The 23,156-nt window shown below is 35.7% G+C and overlaps 1 protein-coding gene across 1 annotated transcript in view; it reads right to left on the bottom strand.

Annotated features, from left to right (window-relative positions):
* Positions 1 to 977: 977 nt before the first annotated feature.
* Positions 978 to 23,156, bottom strand: part of LOC140229512 (uncharacterized) — a 28,940-nt gene continuing 6,761 nt past the window's right edge. The window contains exons 7-27 of the mRNA XM_072309760.1: positions 21,779 to 21,892; positions 21,391 to 21,504; positions 21,058 to 21,171; positions 20,150 to 20,263; positions 19,612 to 19,725; positions 18,686 to 18,799; positions 18,094 to 18,207; positions 17,499 to 17,612; positions 16,926 to 17,039; positions 16,216 to 16,329; positions 15,595 to 15,708; positions 15,088 to 15,201; positions 14,594 to 14,707; positions 14,136 to 14,249; positions 13,150 to 13,263; positions 12,117 to 12,230; positions 11,750 to 11,863; positions 11,340 to 11,453; positions 9,456 to 9,671; positions 6,311 to 6,391; positions 978 to 1,042 (exon numbers count right to left, since the gene is read on the bottom strand). Coding sequence (XP_072165861.1) covers positions 978 to 1,042; positions 6,311 to 6,391; positions 9,456 to 9,671; positions 11,340 to 11,453; positions 11,750 to 11,863; positions 12,117 to 12,230; positions 13,150 to 13,263; positions 14,136 to 14,249; positions 14,594 to 14,707; positions 15,088 to 15,201; positions 15,595 to 15,708; positions 16,216 to 16,329; positions 16,926 to 17,039; positions 17,499 to 17,612; positions 18,094 to 18,207; positions 18,686 to 18,799; positions 19,612 to 19,725; positions 20,150 to 20,263; positions 21,058 to 21,171; positions 21,391 to 21,504; positions 21,779 to 21,892 — 2,414 coding nt within the window. The remainder of the gene's footprint in view (positions 1,043 to 6,310; positions 6,392 to 9,455; positions 9,672 to 11,339; positions 11,454 to 11,749; positions 11,864 to 12,116; positions 12,231 to 13,149; positions 13,264 to 14,135; positions 14,250 to 14,593; positions 14,708 to 15,087; positions 15,202 to 15,594; positions 15,709 to 16,215; positions 16,330 to 16,925; positions 17,040 to 17,498; positions 17,613 to 18,093; positions 18,208 to 18,685; positions 18,800 to 19,611; positions 19,726 to 20,149; positions 20,264 to 21,057; positions 21,172 to 21,390; positions 21,505 to 21,778; positions 21,893 to 23,156) is intronic.

Raw genomic sequence — 23,156 nt, 5'->3', positions numbered from 1 at the left:
TTATTCTTTACATGATTGAGGTCTTACATACCTATGTTAATATTGCAGTTGCGCTGCTTGATGTTTCCTCTCTGTTCTCTGTTTTGTTTTTCCTTTTATCATGTGGCATTATCCTCTTGGCGTGAAATAGTTATGTGCACACATCATCCCGCTGAAAATACTTCATTCTACCTCAACAAAGTCATCCCTCTTGTGACAGGTTTCTTCATGGTAATCATATTATGCTGTGCGATGGTTATTGTCTTCAAGCTCAGAGGTTAGCCAGCTTTCAATTTTTATAGGCTACAATGTAGGTCTCAACAAGTTAAGACTAAAGAGGTTCAGACTAAGGCTTAAAATCTCAGCTTTAAAAGTCCCTGCGAGTTATGTCTCGGGATTGTTTTTTCGTTCAGTACTTTGGTCTCATGTCATGTATGTGACATTCCATTTTCCTTTAAATAACAGTATATGGGATTAAACTATGCAAGGTTGATGCTGGTTATTCTACCAACTACAGTTACTATTACCTGCTCAGATTCTCGAGAGCCATTTCACTGCATTTATTCAGGCAGTGTTAGTTGTAAGAGCTGTAACTTGAAAGAGATTTCTTAGATGCCTCATTATCAATAGGTCCGATGTGTGTGTGGTTTATGTAAAACAATCTATTAGTTAGATTTTCCTTTTACTCTTTACTACACTATTATCTGCATATTTCTTTTCCAAAAGAAAGCATGAGTAAAATGTCATAATCGTTCTAAGCCAAAATAAATTCTAAAGTTACACTTGGATATACGTTAAAGAAATAATCTATCTGGAAATTGCGATAAATCCGTTACTTATTAATGTTTCCATTTCCCAGTTCAAACTCGAAGCTGCAATCAAAGGACTGATACCACTACGGGACAGTCACCAGATCGGAGATACTTCCCGCACAATCCTTCAAAATCAGAAGACATTTTGTCAAATGCGCAATCTGAAGAACAAGAATTACATGACACTCATCCGAGCCAGGTCCAGTCTCCTACTCGTCTTGAGATGACATCTCTGTCAGAGTCCACGACATCTATAAAATGTGATAAACACAGGGAAGACCCGTATTTTGCTGATTCGGCTTCAGATGAGGTATACAAAATCTGTATTGCACTGCCTTAAATGTAGCAATGAGAATGATGGCTGATAACTTTATCAACATACATTTCTTCCTGTAGTCCATTGTCAGATGAAGGTATAACATCCAGACAGAAACAAGAAGAACAGAAAGCTGTATAATGGGAGGTAGACATTACATTGAAGTAGTTGTTTATTCACCGTATTTTACCCGAACTGATTATTAATACTGCAATCATTTCTAAAAAGTAGGCCTAGACATGAGAAGTTACATATAAGGATTGAAATTTGCTTTCGCTTATAGGTCTAGTAGTCGGCCTATTAAAACAGGAATCTGTCAATGATGGGGAAATGAACATGAAAATATTTTAGAAAAATCGATGCTAACAATTTGATGATGCATGGGTCATTTAAATGACAGTATATATAAGGTAATGTTGACACTTGCGAAACTAGTTAATGTGGCTTATAACACTGTGATAAGACGTAACTCACCAAAAAGTACTTACATTTGAGATACAAACATAGGGCTTACATAAACTACCTTTCTCAATTACAGATCACTTTCAAAGACTTCTCGACATCATCCACCCTAAACCAGCCCACGAGCAGTTCCCAACAGTATTCCACTGGTTACATGTCCATGACATCGGCGCTGCCTGGAATATCCACCGCGGACCTGCTAAAAGCTCTAGCCCATCTGGGTGTATCTGTACCAGTGCAGTTAGACGAGAACGTGAAGCCGACGTTACCCTTTGGGGAGACATCACGCAATCCATCTATCCATCCCGAAAGAATGAGGTCTAACCAGAGGGAAGATGCTTCAGTGCGTGGCTCGGCTCATTATGAGTCTATTGATGACATGCAACACGACACTCATCATGTTTATTATGACATGTAACAGCCCTACCACAGCTTGGGAAATCAAATGCATGTAGAAAAAAATTGACGGTTTTGCATATACTTGTCTAAAGGTTGCTGTGCTGGCTGCACACTGTAATAATATCAGTGATAATTGATGTCTACTCGAGTTTGCTGTTAATTACTACCAATGAACATGCCTACTTTTTGTGCTCGGATGTCAGATGATTTTAATAGACAGAAGGAAGATGTGATAGACTGGAATTGAATGGTCTTAAAATGCGTACTTGACTTATATTATGAATGAAATAGCCACTTGTTTGTTCACGTTTCTCATTTATCTGTTGTAGATAACATATTGACAGTAAGGTAAACAACGTAAAGAGAACAATAATGAATTTATGTTTTGTCAGATGTTTCCTATGCAGTAAATGATGTCGGTGAACGGCTATCTAGAATGACGGATCAGCGAAGAATACATTTTCGCTATCCTAATTTGGGCTCCCCTCAATCAATGCCCTAGAATTTAGAAAGCACTTTAACAGTAAGATTGAATATTTAGCATAACTTCTTCTTTTGTGCGCTAATGATAAGCTAATATGTCATTGACGTTGCTGTAAATGAGCTCACTGTAGAGGATATGCAGTCTAGGTATATTACATATTTATTATTTTAAATAGCTGAAATATCCAAAACAGAGCGATTCTAATAAAAGGTGGGACCTGCCTTTGCTTAACTTTGTTTTTGCATGTCTCAGCCATTCCACGACCGATCTTCATCAAATAAACTTTGAATTCCTCTTAGAATGGCATGCTCTGTGCTACTCAATATGTGGTTTCTTCGTATTTTGCAAAACTTTAAGCGCAATCCTCATCTCCACCAATACTACAGTGTATGCCATCCCCTCAAGGAGTAAGAGCTTCATTGCTGTAGGGAATACACCGAAAATAGATAATTACGTGGAATCAATAGATGTAACAATAATGATAAAAGACAAATAAGAGACGTTTGAAAACAACTCAGCAGTATTTATTTTCCTAAAAAGTTGGAATTAAGTTCAATATGCCTATAAATGCGGATTAAGAATTCTACAACACGTGATGTCACATTAGTTGCACGAAATATAAGAGATGCAAAGATAGATTAGAAATTTCCATTTTTGGGGGTGAAATGTGCACATTTCCTCAACATGCTCAACTTTATTTATTGTGATAGCTTAGAATAATTTCGTGAATGATATATTACATCGAGTAAAACGTGCTAACAAGAATTTAAATATAATCTTGATTCGTAAAGAGATCTGGTGTGCAGAGCCCATAATGCGTCCATTTGACCGTTGAAGAATAAAAACATCACTATGTACACTGTTGAAGAAATAATGTTATATAATACACACGTACCATAATAGAAATAATGTCATGGGGCGTTTACTTCTATTGAAAATCCTGATACAATGCCTTCTTTCTTCTTCCTTTTTTGCTTCGCCATAGGGCTAACAGAAACAGTATGTTATTTTAATACATGTATTAGTAATTCATTTTCTTTAGCCGTGTTTGAAACAGTTTACAGAAAGAGAAAGAAGAGTGTGGGTGGTGCTGTCAATTGCGTTTATCTCGTAAAAGCTTGAATACTTATCCAAGAAGAGATGAACGTCATGCCCGATGCAATATGATCTATCTTCTTCTATTTGTCATCGACAAATCCAAGGGGGGGGGAATGAATTGAAAGACGTTGATTACAGACTACTACCATGAAAAATAATTACATTTCAAACGTCTGTACAAAGCTTAGCGCCGAACCCCATAGACAAAGATGTAATGAGTGATTTAAATACTGATCTCATTTAATGTTATTTCAAGGAATTCATAAAAAACTAAGCCAAAGGCTACAGCTTGCTTCTATTTTACCGCTTATTCCAGCATTTTCGTCTTGTTCCACAATCCTCTACTTTTATTGATATACTTCTGTTTTTCATTATTTTTCCTCTTCCTGAGTCTGGAATATTCCTTTTGGTAAAATTTCTGATCATTATCATCTATTTGCACATGTTGCAATCAACTTGATAACAAAGCAAAATAAATATCTGAATTGACAAAAGATACCAATACAAAGTTTTCATAAAATTTGCGAAGTAATTTAAAAGAAATCGATTGGTTATATCTTTATAACACCACCGACGTTTAATTGTCGTATGACTAAATTTTGTTAAATCTGATGCTGGAAAATGATGATCATATACCACCACGCAGCAAATAAAACGAATGAATTCTAAAACTTCTGTGGATAACCCCATCGATAGACGGTCGAAATAATTCACTTAATATTTGAATGGAACCCCACAAAAAAAAAAATAAGGCAAAGGAACGTGTCCTGTAAGAAGATGCTAATTAAACTATTGCGTATCTATTGAGAATATTACAAGAAACACAGCACTAAAAACAATCGGAAATATACTTTGAATACGCCTAACTATTTTAATAAAACATTAGCATGACGATGGGATAATACCTCCAGTACGCACCCGTTAGCCTTGTTAAAAGTTGTGATTTATAATGATTAAAGATTATATTCGAAACGAAAATTCTCACTATGATATATCCGTCAATCAAGAAATCTCTTAAGCTACTTTTCTTAGATATACTCGGCGTCATTCCTTTTTTGAAGACCCACATTCAATGAAAATTTGTTTTGATTATTTGAAAGCTAAAATCTAATGGAATTGACTATTAAGTACTACAAACGTAATTCACAAAACGGTACATCCTATAGTAAACATATAATAAACTCATTCCTTACAGCTGACCTTACGCCGAACAATATGAAAAAGAGAAACGTCGTTCTCATTCAAAAGGGGAGAATAGTGGTATCAATTATTACAGACCAATGTCTTCATCAAATTTCTAAATGTTCGAAAAGAATCATTCACATTCAAACAGTGAAGTATTTTTTCCTAATATGAGCGATACATTTTCAAAGTCCAATTTGGATTTAGATAAATTCTACTTACCTTTGTTAAAGGAGTTACAAAAACACTTCATACATGTTCACACATAATAGCCTCAGAATTATTTTTAAGCATGCAATCTGCCAGAAAAAAAAAAAAACCCAATCATTTCAACTTGGCTACTTCATGTTTGACTATAACTGCAATCACTGGTCAAAAAACAACAACAACAACAACAACAACAACAACAACAATCACGATTTCAACTATCCAACGCGAAAATCATAATGAATCTCATCTCCCCTTATCAAATAAGAACTGTTCATACTTAAATTACATTCTTTTATACAGGACCCACAATTTGGGATCGATTAGAAAAAAAAATGTTTAAAAAGAATGGCATAGGTTACTGAAATAGCTTTCTACATATAACACTAGACAATCTAATGGTTACATCTAATAACAAGTACGCCACATGCCTTGACGACGTATTTGGTGCGATGTCAGGCATTTGTTTTTTCGTTCTCTTCTGTTCGATCTCATTTTTCTTTGTTGCGTTGCCACCTCATGAATTCTTCGTTCTTGCCACAATATCGCGTCCATTACATATGCTCATGACTGTGTATGTGTGTGTGTGTGTGTGTGTGTGTGTGTATGATCAAGTTACTGTGATTGATTAATATGTAGGCATATATTGTTTTGTTACCATCTTATAGGTGGCACACGTAGTTCAAATGAACAGTGTATGTGGAGTAATATTGATATTCCATTTTGCATTTCTTCTGTACTTTAAACAAAGTACAGTTTGCAATATACTGCCATTATCGTATACAAATTAACAAATACATTTTAGATATGTTATTTGCATTATAGTTCAGTGAGAGAATCACGTCTTACAAACTCCATTTTTCAGTGGATCACTTTTCCTCATCGCCGTATCTTTTTTTTTTCGGTCAATGAAAGCCATAAATTGTTTCTCTCTTTAAGATTCATTCGTACGATTACTATTCCAAACTGTTAGAATATAAATGTTTCAAATGAGTACTTTATGTTATATAAAGTATAACCTTTTTGTCCGATTGAAATACAGTATAATGTATACCTGAATTGTGTTGAACTTAATTATTAGTATTTATCTGTTACTTACCAAAACATTTGAACGACTTTCACATAATGGGAATGCGGGATTACATGTGAGGTCGTCTTAAACAATGACCATTCTCCGCAAATCAAGAGGAATATCACCAGTTTCATCGTATAAGACTGGATGCACTACGGACGTCGGACTGTTCGAAGCGTAGTCCCTGGTAACCACCACACCGTCCTTTCGCAACAAGTACACTACATCGTTGACAATGGTCACGTCCCTCGCGCGTGCGCCTACAGTTCCATTTTGTGTATAAACTATGGGTATCTGACCTCTGGCTGAGTTCACTGGGGGGACTTCTGTGTAGTAGACTAAGTCGTCGTCATTCTGGGCACAGTAGAGCAGTCGACCAGCTGTGAAACAGAACATAGATTTGAGAGACAGACAGACAGACAGACAGACATAAAGGGAGATAGACAAAGAGAGAGAGAAAAAAAGGCACACAGGCGTTTGTAGAGAATTTTGATCAAGATTATTATATTGAAGGAATGAATACGCTAACCAGTCTTGAATATTCAATGCATGTTCATAGGTGATGCTCATTACGAAATGTTAACTAATATACTCTGTGTAAGTCTACGTCCAAGTCCAAGTTCAAGTTACAGTGAACTTATATATACGTATGCAAGGACCAGTCCTTTGTCGGCGATGCGACAACTTACGTGAAGTCAATAGTCATTGCCACTGAGACATGCTGAGAAATGTTGTACAATTCACTCTAGACTGGAATCAAAGTTTTGATCAATTGTCGCTTTAATACTTAAAAAATCTCCGTTGTTAGCTTACCCTGTTTTTTTTTCTGTGGCTATCTTAGTCCGACAAGACACCCTGAGACCACACTACTATTAGACTTATATACATGAGCTATGCTTAAACAACGACAACAACAACTTTGTTTTTGTGCATGGAGGTTAAACATCTTAGGCCAAAGAACCAATATTTAAATCTCCACACGGATTATCTTTTTAATGTTTTTTTACGCAATTCAAAATGTCTTTCTGTCATAATTTTGTTGTTGATGATGATGATGATTATTATTATTATCATTGTCATGATTATCTCTTTAGCCAAACAAAACATAACTACAACGTTTGCAAATACCTACGTGGAAGTGATAATTAAAGTTCAAATGTAATATGCATTGCAGGATTAAGGAGTAAAACACTACTGGCTTCAATAGGGCCCTTACGTACATTGTTTTTTTTTTTAAGTTTTTGTTGTTTACAAACGTGTTCTTGTTTTTTGTATATATTAATTTATCTTACTCTGAGGCATGTTATTCTGAAACATAAATCCTATATACATCTTACTCACTGTTTGTGTCGAATGCCAAGCCGGTGATGAGGCCGTTACCAGGTGTGCTCAGAGGAGTACATTCAGTTCCGTCTTGAAGGTTATTGCACTTTATACCTTCGACGTTTTGTCTGGTCCAGTATACAAAACTAGAACGCAAAGAAAAGCGACAACAAACAACAGCACACAGTTCTGTCATAATATTTAACTGTTTAAGAGGTATCACGCACACAGCTCCGAATGGGATGATATCACTGCTGAATAGGGAAATAATCATGATAGGAATATAAGATAGTTTTATAGAGCACAATACTCCTGCTTGGTTTCGTATCAGTGCTTCATAGATAAAGTTCCGGTGCCCGTTTCATAAAAGTAACTATTATGGTAACTTTGCCATCTTATGGTAACTTCCAGGGAATTCATGATTATGATTGGCTGTTGAGTATTGTTACCATGGTAGTTACCATTGGATGGCAAATTTACCACAATAGTAACTTTTATGCAACAGGCCCCTAATGTTTGTTTATTTTTCTGTGTTTCTACGACCAGCCTCTATTGCGGAGTAGAAAGCTTAGTTGAAGTTGGTTGGAGCAAAAACAAGAAACGATTAATTTTGAAAGCAAAAGCATAAAACATGTACCGGTATTAATATCGTAAAGTTCACTATGAGCGATGAGACTTCCTCTCCGTACAAGTGAGTATATAAATTACAGTGTATATCTTACATGATTATAAATTACTATACCCAGAATGAGCAAATCTAGATGCCAGAAAAGCGTTTCTGCGCTTTTGACCATGGTCTTCTATTACCGTTGCTATATCTGGTCCGACAACAGGTGGTCAGCGAAACAATTACTTAAAATAAAATAACAAACAAAGATGTTGAACGTCAAAGTTGATGGAATTGATTGTTACCCGTTGTAAAGTACCAATGAAAACCCTTTTCCGTCGGGCAGATTCAATACAGTCGTTTCCTGTCCATCTGGATCTATTGACATCTGAGTGAGCTTGCCCCAGTACAGTACGTAAAGAGTTCCGGGTGACTGCGTAACAACGATTGATTTAGGATCTATAATGAGATAAATAAATTGATCAAGACACAAGGATAAATCCCTTCGATCACATTCTCAAGAATTCTTGGTAACCGTTGTTATGACTTCCATAACAGTTTTCATTAATTTTGATTTTTTGTTGTCCCCTTCCCCCGCACTTGAAAGTAAGACTGCGATGATATAAGAAACAGGTTAATGTATAATAATGTCATCGTGCCCGACGATTACATTCAAGGAAGTAACCCCTAGCAGACAAAACAAAAGCATGGGGGCGAAATAATATGTCATGGAGTTGGTAAATCATAAAAGAACATAAAACAGAAAGTGGAACAAAGGAGCTTTGCGAAAATCAGTATTTGTTTGGAATTGGCTCCGAGTAGAAAATAGCAGGTCTCAAAGTTTACACGCATCAGAAATCTGTACTGCAATAACTGAAATATAAGGTATCAGGTATAAGGTATCAGGTATATGTGTTTATTCAATAATGTTTACAGGTGAGTAGTCTGTTTGACAAAAATGAATATAAAAACAATGTAATAACTCACAGCGTCTCACAATAATTGGTAAATTGAGTAATGTCCTATCTCTATTGCAACGTGACGTAAAAAAAAACAACAACAAAAAACCGGTGCCCAAACAGCCCCGTCTACTAATCATCTCAGTATCTAACTATTCATAAAGTTAAAATGAATGTGGGAAGAGCAGTCCTGTATACTACCACTAAGGCACTGCATTATTATGTACGTTATGTAGAATCTCAGTATAATCACTATTTCTTTATAAGCAGAAACGTTATATAATTATTTATTTTAGTGGTCATGTCATTTCTCAGTTAACGTACTTCATCACTTCTCGTATACATGCTCATTATCTTTTGACTATTTTGATTTTATAAGAATTATCTGAAACATGTCACTTATTGACGAGAAAACTTAACCTTTATTAGTGTGTATGCATAAGTGTGCATGTCTTGTTTTTTTCTGTTGTGTGTGTGTGTGTGTGTGTGTGTGTGTGTGTGTGTGTTTGTACGTTGAGTCATTTCAGCTGCAAGTGCGTCGTAGACTCTGCTTACTGTTAACATTGGTAACTTGCTCCGGAGCCTTGTTGAGAAGACCGCAGCGCCAAACGCCGACGCTGCTCGACCAATAAAGCTTCCCATTCCCAGCGTCATACGCTACGTCATACGGATTTTCATCCAGGGTGATAAACACGGTAAACTCGAGACTTTCAAGAGCGGCCTCCAGGATTCGGCCATTGCTTCTGTCGGTGATGAACATTCTCGGAAGAACTGTTGGGATAATCAAGCAAGATGACGCTGGCATTGAGTTGAGTGATATGGCGTGACGCAGTTAAATGCGACCTATCGTCTCCTTGTTCAATTTTGAACAATTCTCAGAATTATAATCGACATGCAATGATCGTGCGCTCTCATATTTCTACGTTGCATTGGTTTGTTTCGTGTTTTGTGTTGTTTTTAAGCAAGGATCTATTTACCAACTGAGTATGAACGAGTGGATATAAGTAGACTGCGCGTCGCTGGGGTGACAAAACCTCGTATCTCAAAATCGTCAAATGTTCAGGAGAGCGAAAAAACATGGCGGCCAAAGCACTATAGTGAATGGGAAAGCCTTCTCTTTGACATGTCATGGTGGCTTCATTTTTGGAGTAAGACAGTTAGGATTTGGCCAAGACATCACTTGACCCATTATTTGACCATTAAGCTAAAAATTTTTTTTTTTGACATTTTTGAGATACGAGGTCTTGTCACCCCAGCGACGCTGCGTCTTAATGGCAATCAGAGATTCCGTACCCCGGCGAATTTATGAAAACATAAGACAGTGACAGAACACCAGAAAGCAAGTAAAACAGGATATGAACTCATTATCATTCGTTCGTGTTTTTGTTTGTATGGTTTGTTTTTGTGTTCTTTTCTTTCTTTCCTTTTGGCCCTTTTGAAGACTAAGGTTTTCGATTGGCGATTTGTTTGGGGATTTCTGTCAACGAATTAAAATATTAATACATTAATACATAATTATCTTTAGTTACATTTGTGATTACAAACAAGAGTGACTGCCGATCAAACCTGACGAGGAACAAAGCGTTTTTTTTTACATTTTCTTCCTGTGTGTTTCACTGTTGACATGAATGTTAAATGTTGCAGTGATTACAATGGAATATGTCAAAAAAGAAAGGTTGTTTCCTTTTTTCCTTATTCAAAATTGCATTTTCTTGAAATGTGGATATAATGTCACACCTGCCTTGCAACATGACCTTCACTTTTACGAAAAAGTTTAATGACAAAATCCGAAACGCAATAAACTTACATGTTAAACTAGGACCGGGCGTCAACAAAAATCAATCAAATCCAGTGGTTTCTTTTTTTTTCTGACGCGTTTCACCTTCCACGTACTCGCACAATTTTCGTTTAAAAATCAAAACAAAACAAAAAACATGCTTACAGGCCACAGATACTAGAACGACCTCCCACCCGAAATAACCAGCTGCTCGTCACTGTATTTCTTTAAACGCAAATTTAAAAAGTCCTTATTAAAGGCATACCCTGCAGACAATGAATAAGTGTCTAATGCCTTTTGGAACAATACTGTGGGATGTTTTTGTCCTATCAAACACACTTGAGCAGATTGCAACCATGGACCTTGGCGTCACGCTCTCTGAATTCGTCATTTGAACAGAATGTCATCAGCAACTTCACACTCTATTTCGTCTCCTTCTCTCTCGCGATTTGTAAAAACAGAAGCGAACAAAGAAATGAAAGAGGAGCAAAGATAACGTCACAGACATAAATGATTAAGGTAATGACTCATGCCGTTACCTTTGTCTCTCATTTTCACTTCTACGAAGACGTAGCCTCTCGATTTAGGGCAAGGATAATATTCAATAGTGCCGTGCAATAAAATTGCAATCTAACAATAACAAATTTCGAACCCCAACTCACCCGTCTGGCAGTTTGACCCGTTAAAACCCGGGATACAAGCACATGAGTACATGTTGACCGAGTCCTGACACGTTCCTCCGTTCTGACATGGATTACTGTTACACTCATCGATATCTGTAAAGTAAATGAATAAAGAAATTAAAGAGATTGAAATAAAGACCAGAAAACATGGCAGGACAAAAAGAGACGCAAAAACGCACATGGTTGTGTTAGGTAGAAAAGAGACGAGTTTATTTTGTAGACTTCGTAATTTAACTATATAAATCCCATTGGTTTGAATTTTCATCAACAATAAAAAAGTTTACAACTTCAATAATTATACATCTCTCCTTCGCGTCATTTCAGGTAAAATAGCAATGTCATATTAAACTTTAAAAAAATGTACAATTTCATGTAAACGTTCAACACACCCGACTGGCAGGTCGACCCGTTATAACCCGGTGAACAAAGGCATGAGTACATGTTGACAGCGTCCTGACAGGTTCCTCCGTTTTGACACGGATTGCTGGCACACTCGTCGATATCTGTAAGGGTATCGACATGAAATACATTGCCAAAAATTAGTATAAAGTATAATTGTACGCTAAAGGTTTATGAAGACTGAATTTGAAAATACATATTCGTACACATTGTTCGTGTATCTCTATACACACACTACATTGGTAGGCTTATATTTTGTGCAAGATACAGGATTAGTAATTAATCAAACGAAGGTTACTTTTGTTTTCTTTTAACATCAATAGATTACAACTCCCTTCTAAATCAATTTCAACTCACCCGTCTCGCAGTTCAACCCATTAAAACCTGCCAAACAAAGGCATAAGTACATGTTGACTGCATCCTGACAAGTTCCTCCGTTCTGACATGGATTGCTGTTACACTCGTCGATATCTGTCAATGAAACAGTATGACATCATGCAGGTGAAGTTTATTGAAAACAGTGGAGTAAAAAGCACAATCCAAACAAACGCAATCAACATGCAGAGTTAAAAGAAATATGACTGATTAATTAAATGTTGCGTACTCTTTAAACTTTCAGATTACAAAGGTCTTAATGTCATTAGCTTAATGGGTTATTACCACTAAATTCAAATCAATATACGTAATAAACGTACTATTCTCAAATGGAGCTTTCCTACTACCTCTCCCTTCCTTTCTCTCATATCATGTTTATATATGATATTCATTTGTAATATGTGTGTAATGATATACAAAATATAAATCAGACATGGGTATACTATACATAATATGTGTGTTTATTATGATTATATATATATATATATATATATATATATATATATATATATATTATATGCACATATTGGGCAAGACACGAGATTCAAATTCATTTGAAAGATGGTTACTTGTTGTTCAAGTTCTTTAAGAAATTGCTGTTTCCTGCTTCCGAATCAAACTCACCCATCTGGCAGTTTAACCCATTATAACCCGGTGAGCAAAGACACGAGAATAAGTTGACTGCCTCATGGCACGTTCCTCCGTTTTGACACGGATTGCTGGCACACTCATCAATATCTGTAAAGGTATGATAGCATGGAATAGATTGAATACTAACAGCAACTTATAGTACATAGACAACAAATAACGAACAGGATGTAAGGGAACGTATTACTAAGGTGTAATTTGTGTCAGATGCAGGATTAAAACAATCTTTATCGGGTATCCACATACATATTATGTATGTGTAATAATTTATGCCAGATGAAGGATGGCAAAGCACTTAACAACAAAGGTAAGGTTTTAATCATGTTTGTTCCCACATTACTTGTCACTTTTTTCAATTCCGCCTTACCCGTCTGGCAGTTCGATCCGTTATAGCCCGGTGAACAAAGGCATGAGTACATGTTGACTGCGTCCTGACACGTTCCCCCGTTCTGACACGGGTTGCTGTCACACTCATCGATATCTGTAAAGGAAGGAAATTATGACAGATCCTGGACTGAAATAAGAAGGCCCTTACTAGAAATCAAATGTCAAAAAAATAAATAAAAGGTATCAAGGATCGCGACAACAGACTAAAATTATGAGTAGGAAATGAAGAGTTTTTACTCTGTTAGTTCTGATATTTCATTTGTATGAAATTTATTGACGCGCAGTTGATATCTAGTTTCATTTTAATCTTACATCGTTTATTTGTATGTATACATTATATATACGTATCTGGCGCCAAATACAAGATATTCAAATAACTCTAAATCGTGTATACATATGCATACATTAATTGTACATTGTGTATATATTTTGTGACAAATACTGGATAAAAAAAAAAAAAAACATTTAAAAAGAGATTGTTTTGTGGTATTAAAAGCAGGAGATTATCGAGCCGCTGGGTGAATATATTGTATTATATTTGTTTTTAGATTCATTAATTCCTTATTTGTCCTTTCTTTATTTTCTTGGGGTCCAATATCCAACATTTTTGCATTTTAGGGGGACTCTCTATTTCCATTCACGTCCTTATCTTATTTGTACTTTGCATATGCATATAATTATTACAAAAATTCCCTTTTGTGTCCTTTATTATGCATTATTTATGTATTTTGTTAATATTTATACGTTTTTGGAATTATTACAACTGTGTTTTGCTTATCCATTGCATATTATTTTTCTCTGTTTATTTGATGGAAATGAAATTGATTTTCAACTTTAAACTTTGAACATTAATGGGTTGGGATATCAGTTATGAATTTTGTACAAAATGAACACAAAGTGAAGAGAACATTTTTTTTTTTTCATGTCTCTTACTTCATTAGATTCACTACGGCTGTAGTTTCTTACCTGTCTGGCACTTTGACCCGTTATAACCCGGTGAACAAAGGCATGAGTACATGTTGACTGCGTCCTGGCACGTTCCTCCGTTCTGACACGGATTGCTGTTACACTCATCGATATCTTCAAAATAAGGAAGAATGAAATGCTGTAAATTACAGTTGATAATATGAAATTACATACAGGGTGGGAAGGAACGCGACAACAGGAAAAAAGGACACCTCAGTGCACCTAATGCACTTAATTCACTAATCTGCACTAATTGTTGCACCTTAAAACCTTTCATCGCTTCCCCTTACACAGTGTTCGGGAATCTAAACATAAACACTACATTATATGCAAGCTAAAGTTTTGTGGTAGACATTGTTAGATACAGGATCAAAAATGAATAAAAAGTAGCTTCTTTTTTGTTTTACAATCTAGTTAATAGATTTCAATTCTCTTCTATAAAACCAATTTCAACTCACCCGTCTCGCAGTTCAACCCATTAAAACCTGCCAAACAAAGACATGAGTACATGTTGACTGCATCCTGGCACGTTCCTCCGTTCTGACACGGACTGCTGTTACACTCATCAATATCTGTGAAGTAATGGAATAAGGACATACTATGGAATGAAATTAAAACTAAAAGTGAAATGACAAACAGGATGAATAAAAATGCGGCAACAGGTCTAATTGTGATGAGAAGCAAATGATAATCTAATTTTCAGTCCGTGAAATCTGAGATTCTCATCGAATGAATGTAATTTGAAAGATTTATAAACATCGGATATGGAAGTTAACATTAGCAACATAATTAGGCCTATATGATTGCTAGTGTAGGTATACTTAATATGGTAACACTATGTATGAATATTTTGTGCAAAATACAGAATTAAAAAACAATATTAGAACGACTGTTATTTATTTTCCTATTCTTTACAAGTTCATTACTAGATTACAATTCGCATTTAACTCACCTGTTTGGCAATTTAACCCGTTATAACCCAATGAACACTGGCAGGAGTACACGTTGACTGCGTCCTGACACGTTCCTCCGTTCTGACACGGACTGCTGTCACACTCATCGATGTCTGTAGAGTAAAGAAAATAGAGACATAAGTAGACTTGCGAAAATTTGAAGTAAAAAAAAATAATAATGAAATGACAAACAGGATGTAAAGGAAAGCAACAACATGCAAAATTATAAGTGGAAATGTCGAATTTTTACTCCGTAAATCCTAATATTTTGTCGGTTGAAAGCTCACTAAATTAAAGTTTTTAACACTTTGGAAAAATATACACGTACTTTCATTCACATGTAGATAATATTACATCGTGAATCCATGTAAATACATCCTGTATGAATATATTATGCAAGGCTGCAGGCTTTAAAAAAAAAAAAAAAAAACATTGACAGAAATTATGTGTTTTTATCATATCTATCACCACATTACATGACACTGCTTTCGCAGTTCCAACTTTACCTATCTGGCAGTTTGACCCGTTATAACCGGGTGAACAAAAGCATGTGTACATGTTGACTGAGTCCTGACACGTTCCACCGTTTTGACACGGAGTGCTGTCACATTCATCGATATCTGTATGGATAGAAAAGTAAATGATAAAATAAAGTAAATTAATTAAGAAATGAAATAAGAATCACGTCACAAAAGGACGAAAACATGGAGAGAAATGCGATATCTAACAAGGAAAGTCTATAAACTTTATGAACTTTCAGATATCTACAGATGAAACGTTCATCGATTTGATGGTTTATCACCAGTGAATTCCAAACAATGCCAAGAACATTCTCAATCTGGAACTAATGACGTTGTCGTAAGGTAGCTCACTCTTTCTCCAATTTCTATATTTTTAATGTATGTTTGGATATACAATTATAATTATACATAATCATATTATCAAACATCTGTACACACGATATACAATATCGGGGCAACATTCAGGATTTACAGAGGAAAAATATATATATATATATACATATATATATATATATATATATATATATATATATATATATATTATATCAATTGAATGTAGATTGTTGATTGTTATTTGTCTTGACTACTGGACTATTCCCAGCTCACCCGTCTCGCAGTTCGACCCGGTATAGCCCGGTGAACAAAGACATGAGTACATGTTGACTCCGTCTTGACACGTTCCTCCGTTCTTACACGGATTGCTGTCACACTCATTGATATCTGTAAAGGTATAAGGACATGAAATACATTGAATACAAACTAGGAATGAAATAGCAAAAGCGATGTAAGAGAACGTGATAAATAGTGATAAGCAGAAAATGTAGCATGTTTATTCCGTAAAAGTTGAAGTTTTTACAGAACGAATTTCATTTATTCTATGGTTTTTTAACAATAATTTTCAATATGTCTTAGCATGTAAATATACATCATGTATCCGTCTGTTACACAACGTTTTTATGTTTTGTGCTAGATACAGGCTAAGAAATATATTGAACAAAGGTAAGTATATGTATATATATATATATATATATACACGAATCTCCGCGAAAGACGTTGTTTTAACGAATTTTCGCGCGAAGGGGTTTGCCAAACCAATGGCAGAATAAAATATGCCATTGATTTGACAAAGAACTAAGGGTAAAATCGTTAAAACAACGACTTCATGAAGTTTGCTTTATTACTACTGTTGTGAACCAATATCTTTTTGGACTCCGAGCAGAAACCTTTGTTATTCATATACGTTTATGGATATAGATGAACGTATACGATCATCACTATACATATTACAATTTACATCTCTTCAGATCCTAACTCACCCGTCTGGCAGTTCGACCCGTTATAACCCGGTGAACAATGGCATGAGTACATGTTGACCAAGTCCTGGCAAGTTCCTCCGTTCTGACACGGATTGCTGTTACACTCATCGATATCTGTAAAGGAAGTTAATATGACACATTTCGGATTGAAATAAGGAGGACTCCTATTGAAATCAAATGTAAAAAAAAAAAAAGGTATCAAGGATGGCGACAACAGACTAAACTATAACGAATAGCAAATGAAGAACTTTTCTCCCTTAAATCTTATCATTTATATGTAATTATTATTGATAAGAATTTAATCTAATATCTTAATTTTATGTTACGTTTGCATCGTTTATTCATATACATACATTGTGTAAACATATCTTGTGGTAAACAGTGATAAAAGACAGTCATAAACACAATAAAGGAATTAGGTTTTTGGTGAAGCAGGATATTATCAAGCCGAGGGGTGAGTTATGAGTTTTGTACAGAGGGCACACACACTGAAGAAAACTAATTTTTTTATCATGTTACAATTTCTTACTTCACTGAATAAATTACAGCTGTATTTTCCTAATCCCAACTTACCTGTTTCGCAGTTCAACCCGTTATAACCCGTTAAACACAGGCATGAGTACATGTTAACTGCGTCCTGACACGTTCCTCCGTTCTGACACGGATTGCTGTCACACTCATCGATATCTGCAAAGGAATGGAATTATGACACATTCTGGATTGAAATAAGGAGGCCCCTACTGGAAATCGAATAACAAACAGGATATTAAGGATCACGACAACAGACTAGATTATAACGAATAGCAAATGAAGAGTTTTTGCGCCGTTAAATGTAGCATTTTATTTGTCTGATATTGTTGTGCATGAATTTGAAATAATATCTTAGTTTAACGTTAATTTTACATCGTTCATTAATGTACATGCAATGAGCAAAATACAAAACATTCAAATAATTATAAATCGTATATCCATATGTATATAAATCAGGTTGTACATTGTGTACGTATATTTCGTGACAAATACTGGATAAAACGGTAAATACAAGTTAGTTTTGTGGTTAGGAGATTATCAAGCAGAAAGAGTAAAGCTGTCAGTCATGAGTTTTGTACAAAGGGCAAAGTGAACACTTATATTTCATTAAAACTGTACTTTCAGTATGGCAACTTACCTGTCTGGCAGTCCGACCCGTTATAACCCGGGGAACAAAGGCATGAGTACATGTTGACTGAGTCCTGACAAGTTCCTCCATTCAGACACGGACTGCTATAACACTCATCAATATCTGAAAAGGAAGGGATTCATGAAAATTCTGGACTGAAATAAGAAGGCCCCCTACTAGAAATCAAATAATAAAAAAGGATATCAAAGATCACTGCAACAGACTAGATTATGACGAATATCAAATGAAGAATTTTCCACATGAATTTGAATATTCTAATTTCATGTTAATTTTACATCGTTTGATAATGAATATGCACTGTGCATATGAGCAAAATACAAAATATTCGAATAACCATAAATCGTTTATCCATTTTCATATATATTGCGTTGTGCATTGTGTATGTATATTCTTTGACAAATATTGGATAAAAACCGTTAAACAGAAGTCAGTTTTGTGGTAAAGCAGGAGATTATCAAACCGAGAGAGTTGATATATCAGGTATGAGTTTTGTACAAAGGGCAAACAAATGAAGAAAACTCAATATATTTCTTAACACATTATATTTCACTCGAACTGTACCTCCCCAATCGCAACTCACCCGTCTGGCAGTTCGATCCGTTATAACCCGGTGAACAAAGGCATGAGTACATGTTGACTGAGTCCTGGCACGTTCCTCCGTTCTGACACGGATTGCTATTACACTCATCGATGTCTGTAATGTCAAGGAATAATGAAATGCTATGAACTGAAATAGATGTTTCAAATTAATAAATGAGAAACAGGATGTAAAAAATTGGGAAAACAGATAAATCCGTTCTTTATTGCACCTGATGCACTTAACTCACTACGCTATACATGCTGCTTCTTTTCTTCCTTTCCCCACTCACTTCCTCCTGTGGACGCCACAAACAATAGCACTTGGCAGTTTAATGGCAAATTGCCAATTTTGTATATGTATGCGTTTCTTCTTTGTCTTTCAGATTGCCATCACTATCAAGCACTAAGGTGGAAGGCTCCTGCATTTTCTCCTCTTTACCTTGAAACAGGTCTATCGTTCTTCCTTTGATCTCAGAGCGTTACGCATTGTCGAAACTTTAAAGATTATCGTGATTATTAGACCATGAGTGTATTTGTTTATATATTATGTTCTCAGATACAGGTGTTGTTATTTTCATGTATGATTTCAGCAGAAAACTGCGGAAATAAAATCAAACTGAAGTGAAGTGAACTGAACATATCAAAATTAGGATAAAAAGATAATGTAGAATTTCCCTGGGTAAAATCAAAAATCTTAGGAATTGAATACAAGTGTAAAATTTTGTATCAAAACCCGAATTTAAAAAAATGTACTTTCGTACATATTATTTTTTATGTATCCTTATACAAACACTACACATGTAAGCTTATATTTTGTGCAAGATTAAAAATTTGATGCAGGATTTAAAAGATAAATAAAACGCGCGTTACTTCTTCTTTCTTTACAAGTCCATTAATAGATTACAATCCCTTTCCGAACCAACTTACCTGTTTGGCAGTTCGACCCGTTATAACCCGGTGAACAAAGGCATGAGTACATGTTGACTGAGTCCTGGCAGGTTCCTCCGTTCTGACACGGATTGCTGTTACACTCGTCGATGTCTGAAAGTAAGAGAATAGCAATGTAAAACGCATTCAACTAAAGGAAGAAAAGGAGTGGAATAGGACAGAATATACAAGGAAACGCATGCAATACGAAATCGTGAAATGTATCACATGTAGAATTTTACCTCGTAAATTGTGAGATTGTTCAGGTATAAATAGTATTTTTACAGTCATATACTCATTTAGAATACAAACTTATGTCTGTAAAGGTATAATGACTTGAAACAGATTGAATGCAAACTAGAAACATTAATTCTGACAAACAGGATCTGGATGTAAGGGAATCGTTAGGTTTAGGTTTTGTCAGATGCGGGATATATTTAAATAATTTTTCATCGAGTGTCTAAATAAATACATTAATGCATTCAACATTACCTTCAATATCAAATTACATTCCATTACTTTCCCGATTGCAACTTACCCGTCTTGCAGTCTAACCCGTTATAACCCGGTGAACAAAGGCATGAGTACATGTTGACTGCGTCCTGGCACGTTCCTCCGTTCTGACACGGATTGCTGTCACACTCGTCGATGTCTTTTAGGTATAGGAATAATGACATGCTATGAATTAGAAAAAAAACCCCACTAGAAATGAAATAACACACAGGATGTAAGAAGGAGCGACAGCACATAAAAACACACTTTATTGCGCCTGGTGCACTTAATTCCCTATTCTGCTCATCTTGGTTCTTTTCTTCCCTTTCCCACTCGCTTCCCCCTGTGGATGCCATAAAAGATAGCACAAACCAGATGAATTGCAAATTACCCATTTTTGTATAATATTATGTATATGTTTCTCATTTTGTCTTTGAGACTGCCATCACTATCAAACGCTAGCTTTAGATGGAAGGATGAGTTCCTTCATTTTTTTCCTCCTCTATACGTGGAAACAAGTAAATCGTCGATTCCTTTGATCTCATAGCGTTGCGCGAAACTTCAAGGATTGTCTTGATTATTATACTATGAACGTATGTTTTCTATCATATTCAGTTGCATGTACTCGTGCTGTCTTTTTCATGTATAATTTCCGTCAAAACATGCAGAAATGAAGTCAAACTGAACTGAACTGAACAAATCAAATTAAGATAAGAAGTAAATGGAGAAATCCCCTCGGTAAAATCTGAAAATAGAAAGGGTTTAAATGTAAAGACTAAATTTGAAATATATATTCTTACATAATTGTTCGTATATCCAAACGTAATCACTACACATGTAGGCCTATATTTTGTGTAAGAAGCGGGATGTAAAAATAAATAAATCGATGGGTACTTCTTTTTTTTAACTCGCTAGTTAATTAATAGACTACCCTTCTTAGTCATTTCAACTCACCCGCCTCGCAGTTCGACCCGTTATAACCCGGTAAACAATGGCATGAGTACATGTTGACTGCGTCTTGGCACGTTCCTCCGTTCTGACACGGATTGCTGTCACATTCATTGACGTCTGTAAAGGTATAATGACATGAAATAGATTAAATACAAACTAGAAATGTAACGAAAAAACGGGATATATAAAGGGAATATATTACTAATGTATGATTTGTGCCAGATGCAGGATATGTAAATAGTTTTTCATCTAGTATATTTGTACATACTTTATTTTGTGCCATGTAGTTTTATATTAAACATTACATTACACATTGCTTTTGCAAAACCTGCTTACTCGTCTGGCAGGTCGACCCGTCATAGCCCGGTAAACAATGGCATGAGTACATGTTGACTCCGTCCTGGCACGTTCCTCCATTCTGACACGGATTGCTGTCACACTCATCGATATCTGTTGTTGTATAATTAAATGAAATGCACTGAAACAATGTATATAATTCTACAAACAAAAACATCTAATTCTAGGTTATATGAAGACTGAATTAAAAAATAAAACCAAATTCCTACACATTGCTCGTGTATCACTATACAAACGCTACATATGTAGAATTGCATTTTGTGCAAGATGCGGGATTAGTAATCAATCAAAAGAACGTTACTTTATCTTTTTCCTTTTACAAGTTCATTAATAGATTAAAATTCCCTTAAAACCGATTTCAACTCACCCGTCTCACAGTTCAACCCGTTAAAACCTGCCAAACAAAGGCATGAATATATGTTCACTGCGTCCTGACACGTTCCTCCGTTCTGACACGGATTGCTGTCACACTCATTGATATCTGTTAAGTCAAGGAATGATGACATGCTATGCATTGAAATAAAAACTAGAAATGAAATGCAAAACAATATGTAAAGGAAGGGACCTCAGATCAAATAAAGATTAGAAGTAAATGTAAAATTTTCGCTCCGCAAAATGGTAAGTTTGACAACTTGTTTGAGAACCTTAGGGTAAGAATATAATACCAAATTTGAAAATAAAATTATGTTGTTATCTTTATGTAAATAATGTTATGGGCATGATGAAAAGGCGGTGGTGGTAATCGACAGGGACGTCACACGCATCATCATCAGTGACACCAAACAGACAAATTTGATAGAATGTTGCATCAACACCAGAAGCAGCAACTGACACATTTTATTTCTCTCCATGTCTTGCAAAAACTCGAGAAGATTTGTTTACCCCACATGGACTTAGCATGCCACACTCATTTGCATCAATACGTATTCATTGAAATAACCATTGCTACTGTACCCACACCAAATGCTACGTACTCAGTAGGGGTATATATGAAGAGTTTGTTTGCAAAAACCGATAAGTCCATATTTGCCAAATGGAGATATTTGCGATTAAAGGTCAAAAAAAAAATAAAGAGAATAATAAGAAAATTTGTGACCCGCTACAACAACATGATCCTAAAGTCGGGCGAGGTCGATTATTTGAAAATGGCATGATATAATCCCCTAATCTTTCTGCTTTAAATTGATATATAACACATTTTATAAAAATAATCGACTGCGGAGATATCGATGTTTAAAAGAGAGCATGTCGAGACGTCTGGAAAATCACTGTTTCGAGAAAAGTGCCCTAAAAGTCTTCCTTTCGACGCAATCGCGATCAAGGGACAGGCAAGTCTGTTTTCACCTCTGGACAATAGAAGGTAAGCCCTAGCAACCCCCGAAGAGTTCTTTCAAGCACATCAGCGTCGGCGGTCTCCTCACCAACCAATCAGTGACCAGGATGTGAGAAGCGGCTGAGCATAGCGCACCCTGCCCGCACGCACCAGTCGAATGGGCAGTGTGCGAGCTTCACGCTTCGGTTAGTAGCAAGCAGCAAACTGACCAATGAGATCACTCTGGTCGTTGTTAGGGGCGGAACCTATCTGTGGCGCTCAATCCAAATTTTCGAACCAGTTTCTGCTTCGTTGAAACGCCAAAAAACATGGCTCAGAAAAACGCTATTTTTTAATCTTTTCTTTCATCATTTTGCTTCAAAATTTCGACAAATGATAGAAGACATGTTAGACTCCATATATCAAAATCAGA

This window comes from Diadema setosum, chromosome 6 (assembly GCF_964275005.1).
Source record: "Diadema setosum chromosome 6, eeDiaSeto1, whole genome shotgun sequence".
Taxonomy (NCBI): domain Eukaryota; kingdom Metazoa; phylum Echinodermata; class Echinoidea; order Diadematoida; family Diadematidae; genus Diadema; species Diadema setosum.
This window is presented reverse-complemented; position numbering and strand designations above follow the sequence as displayed.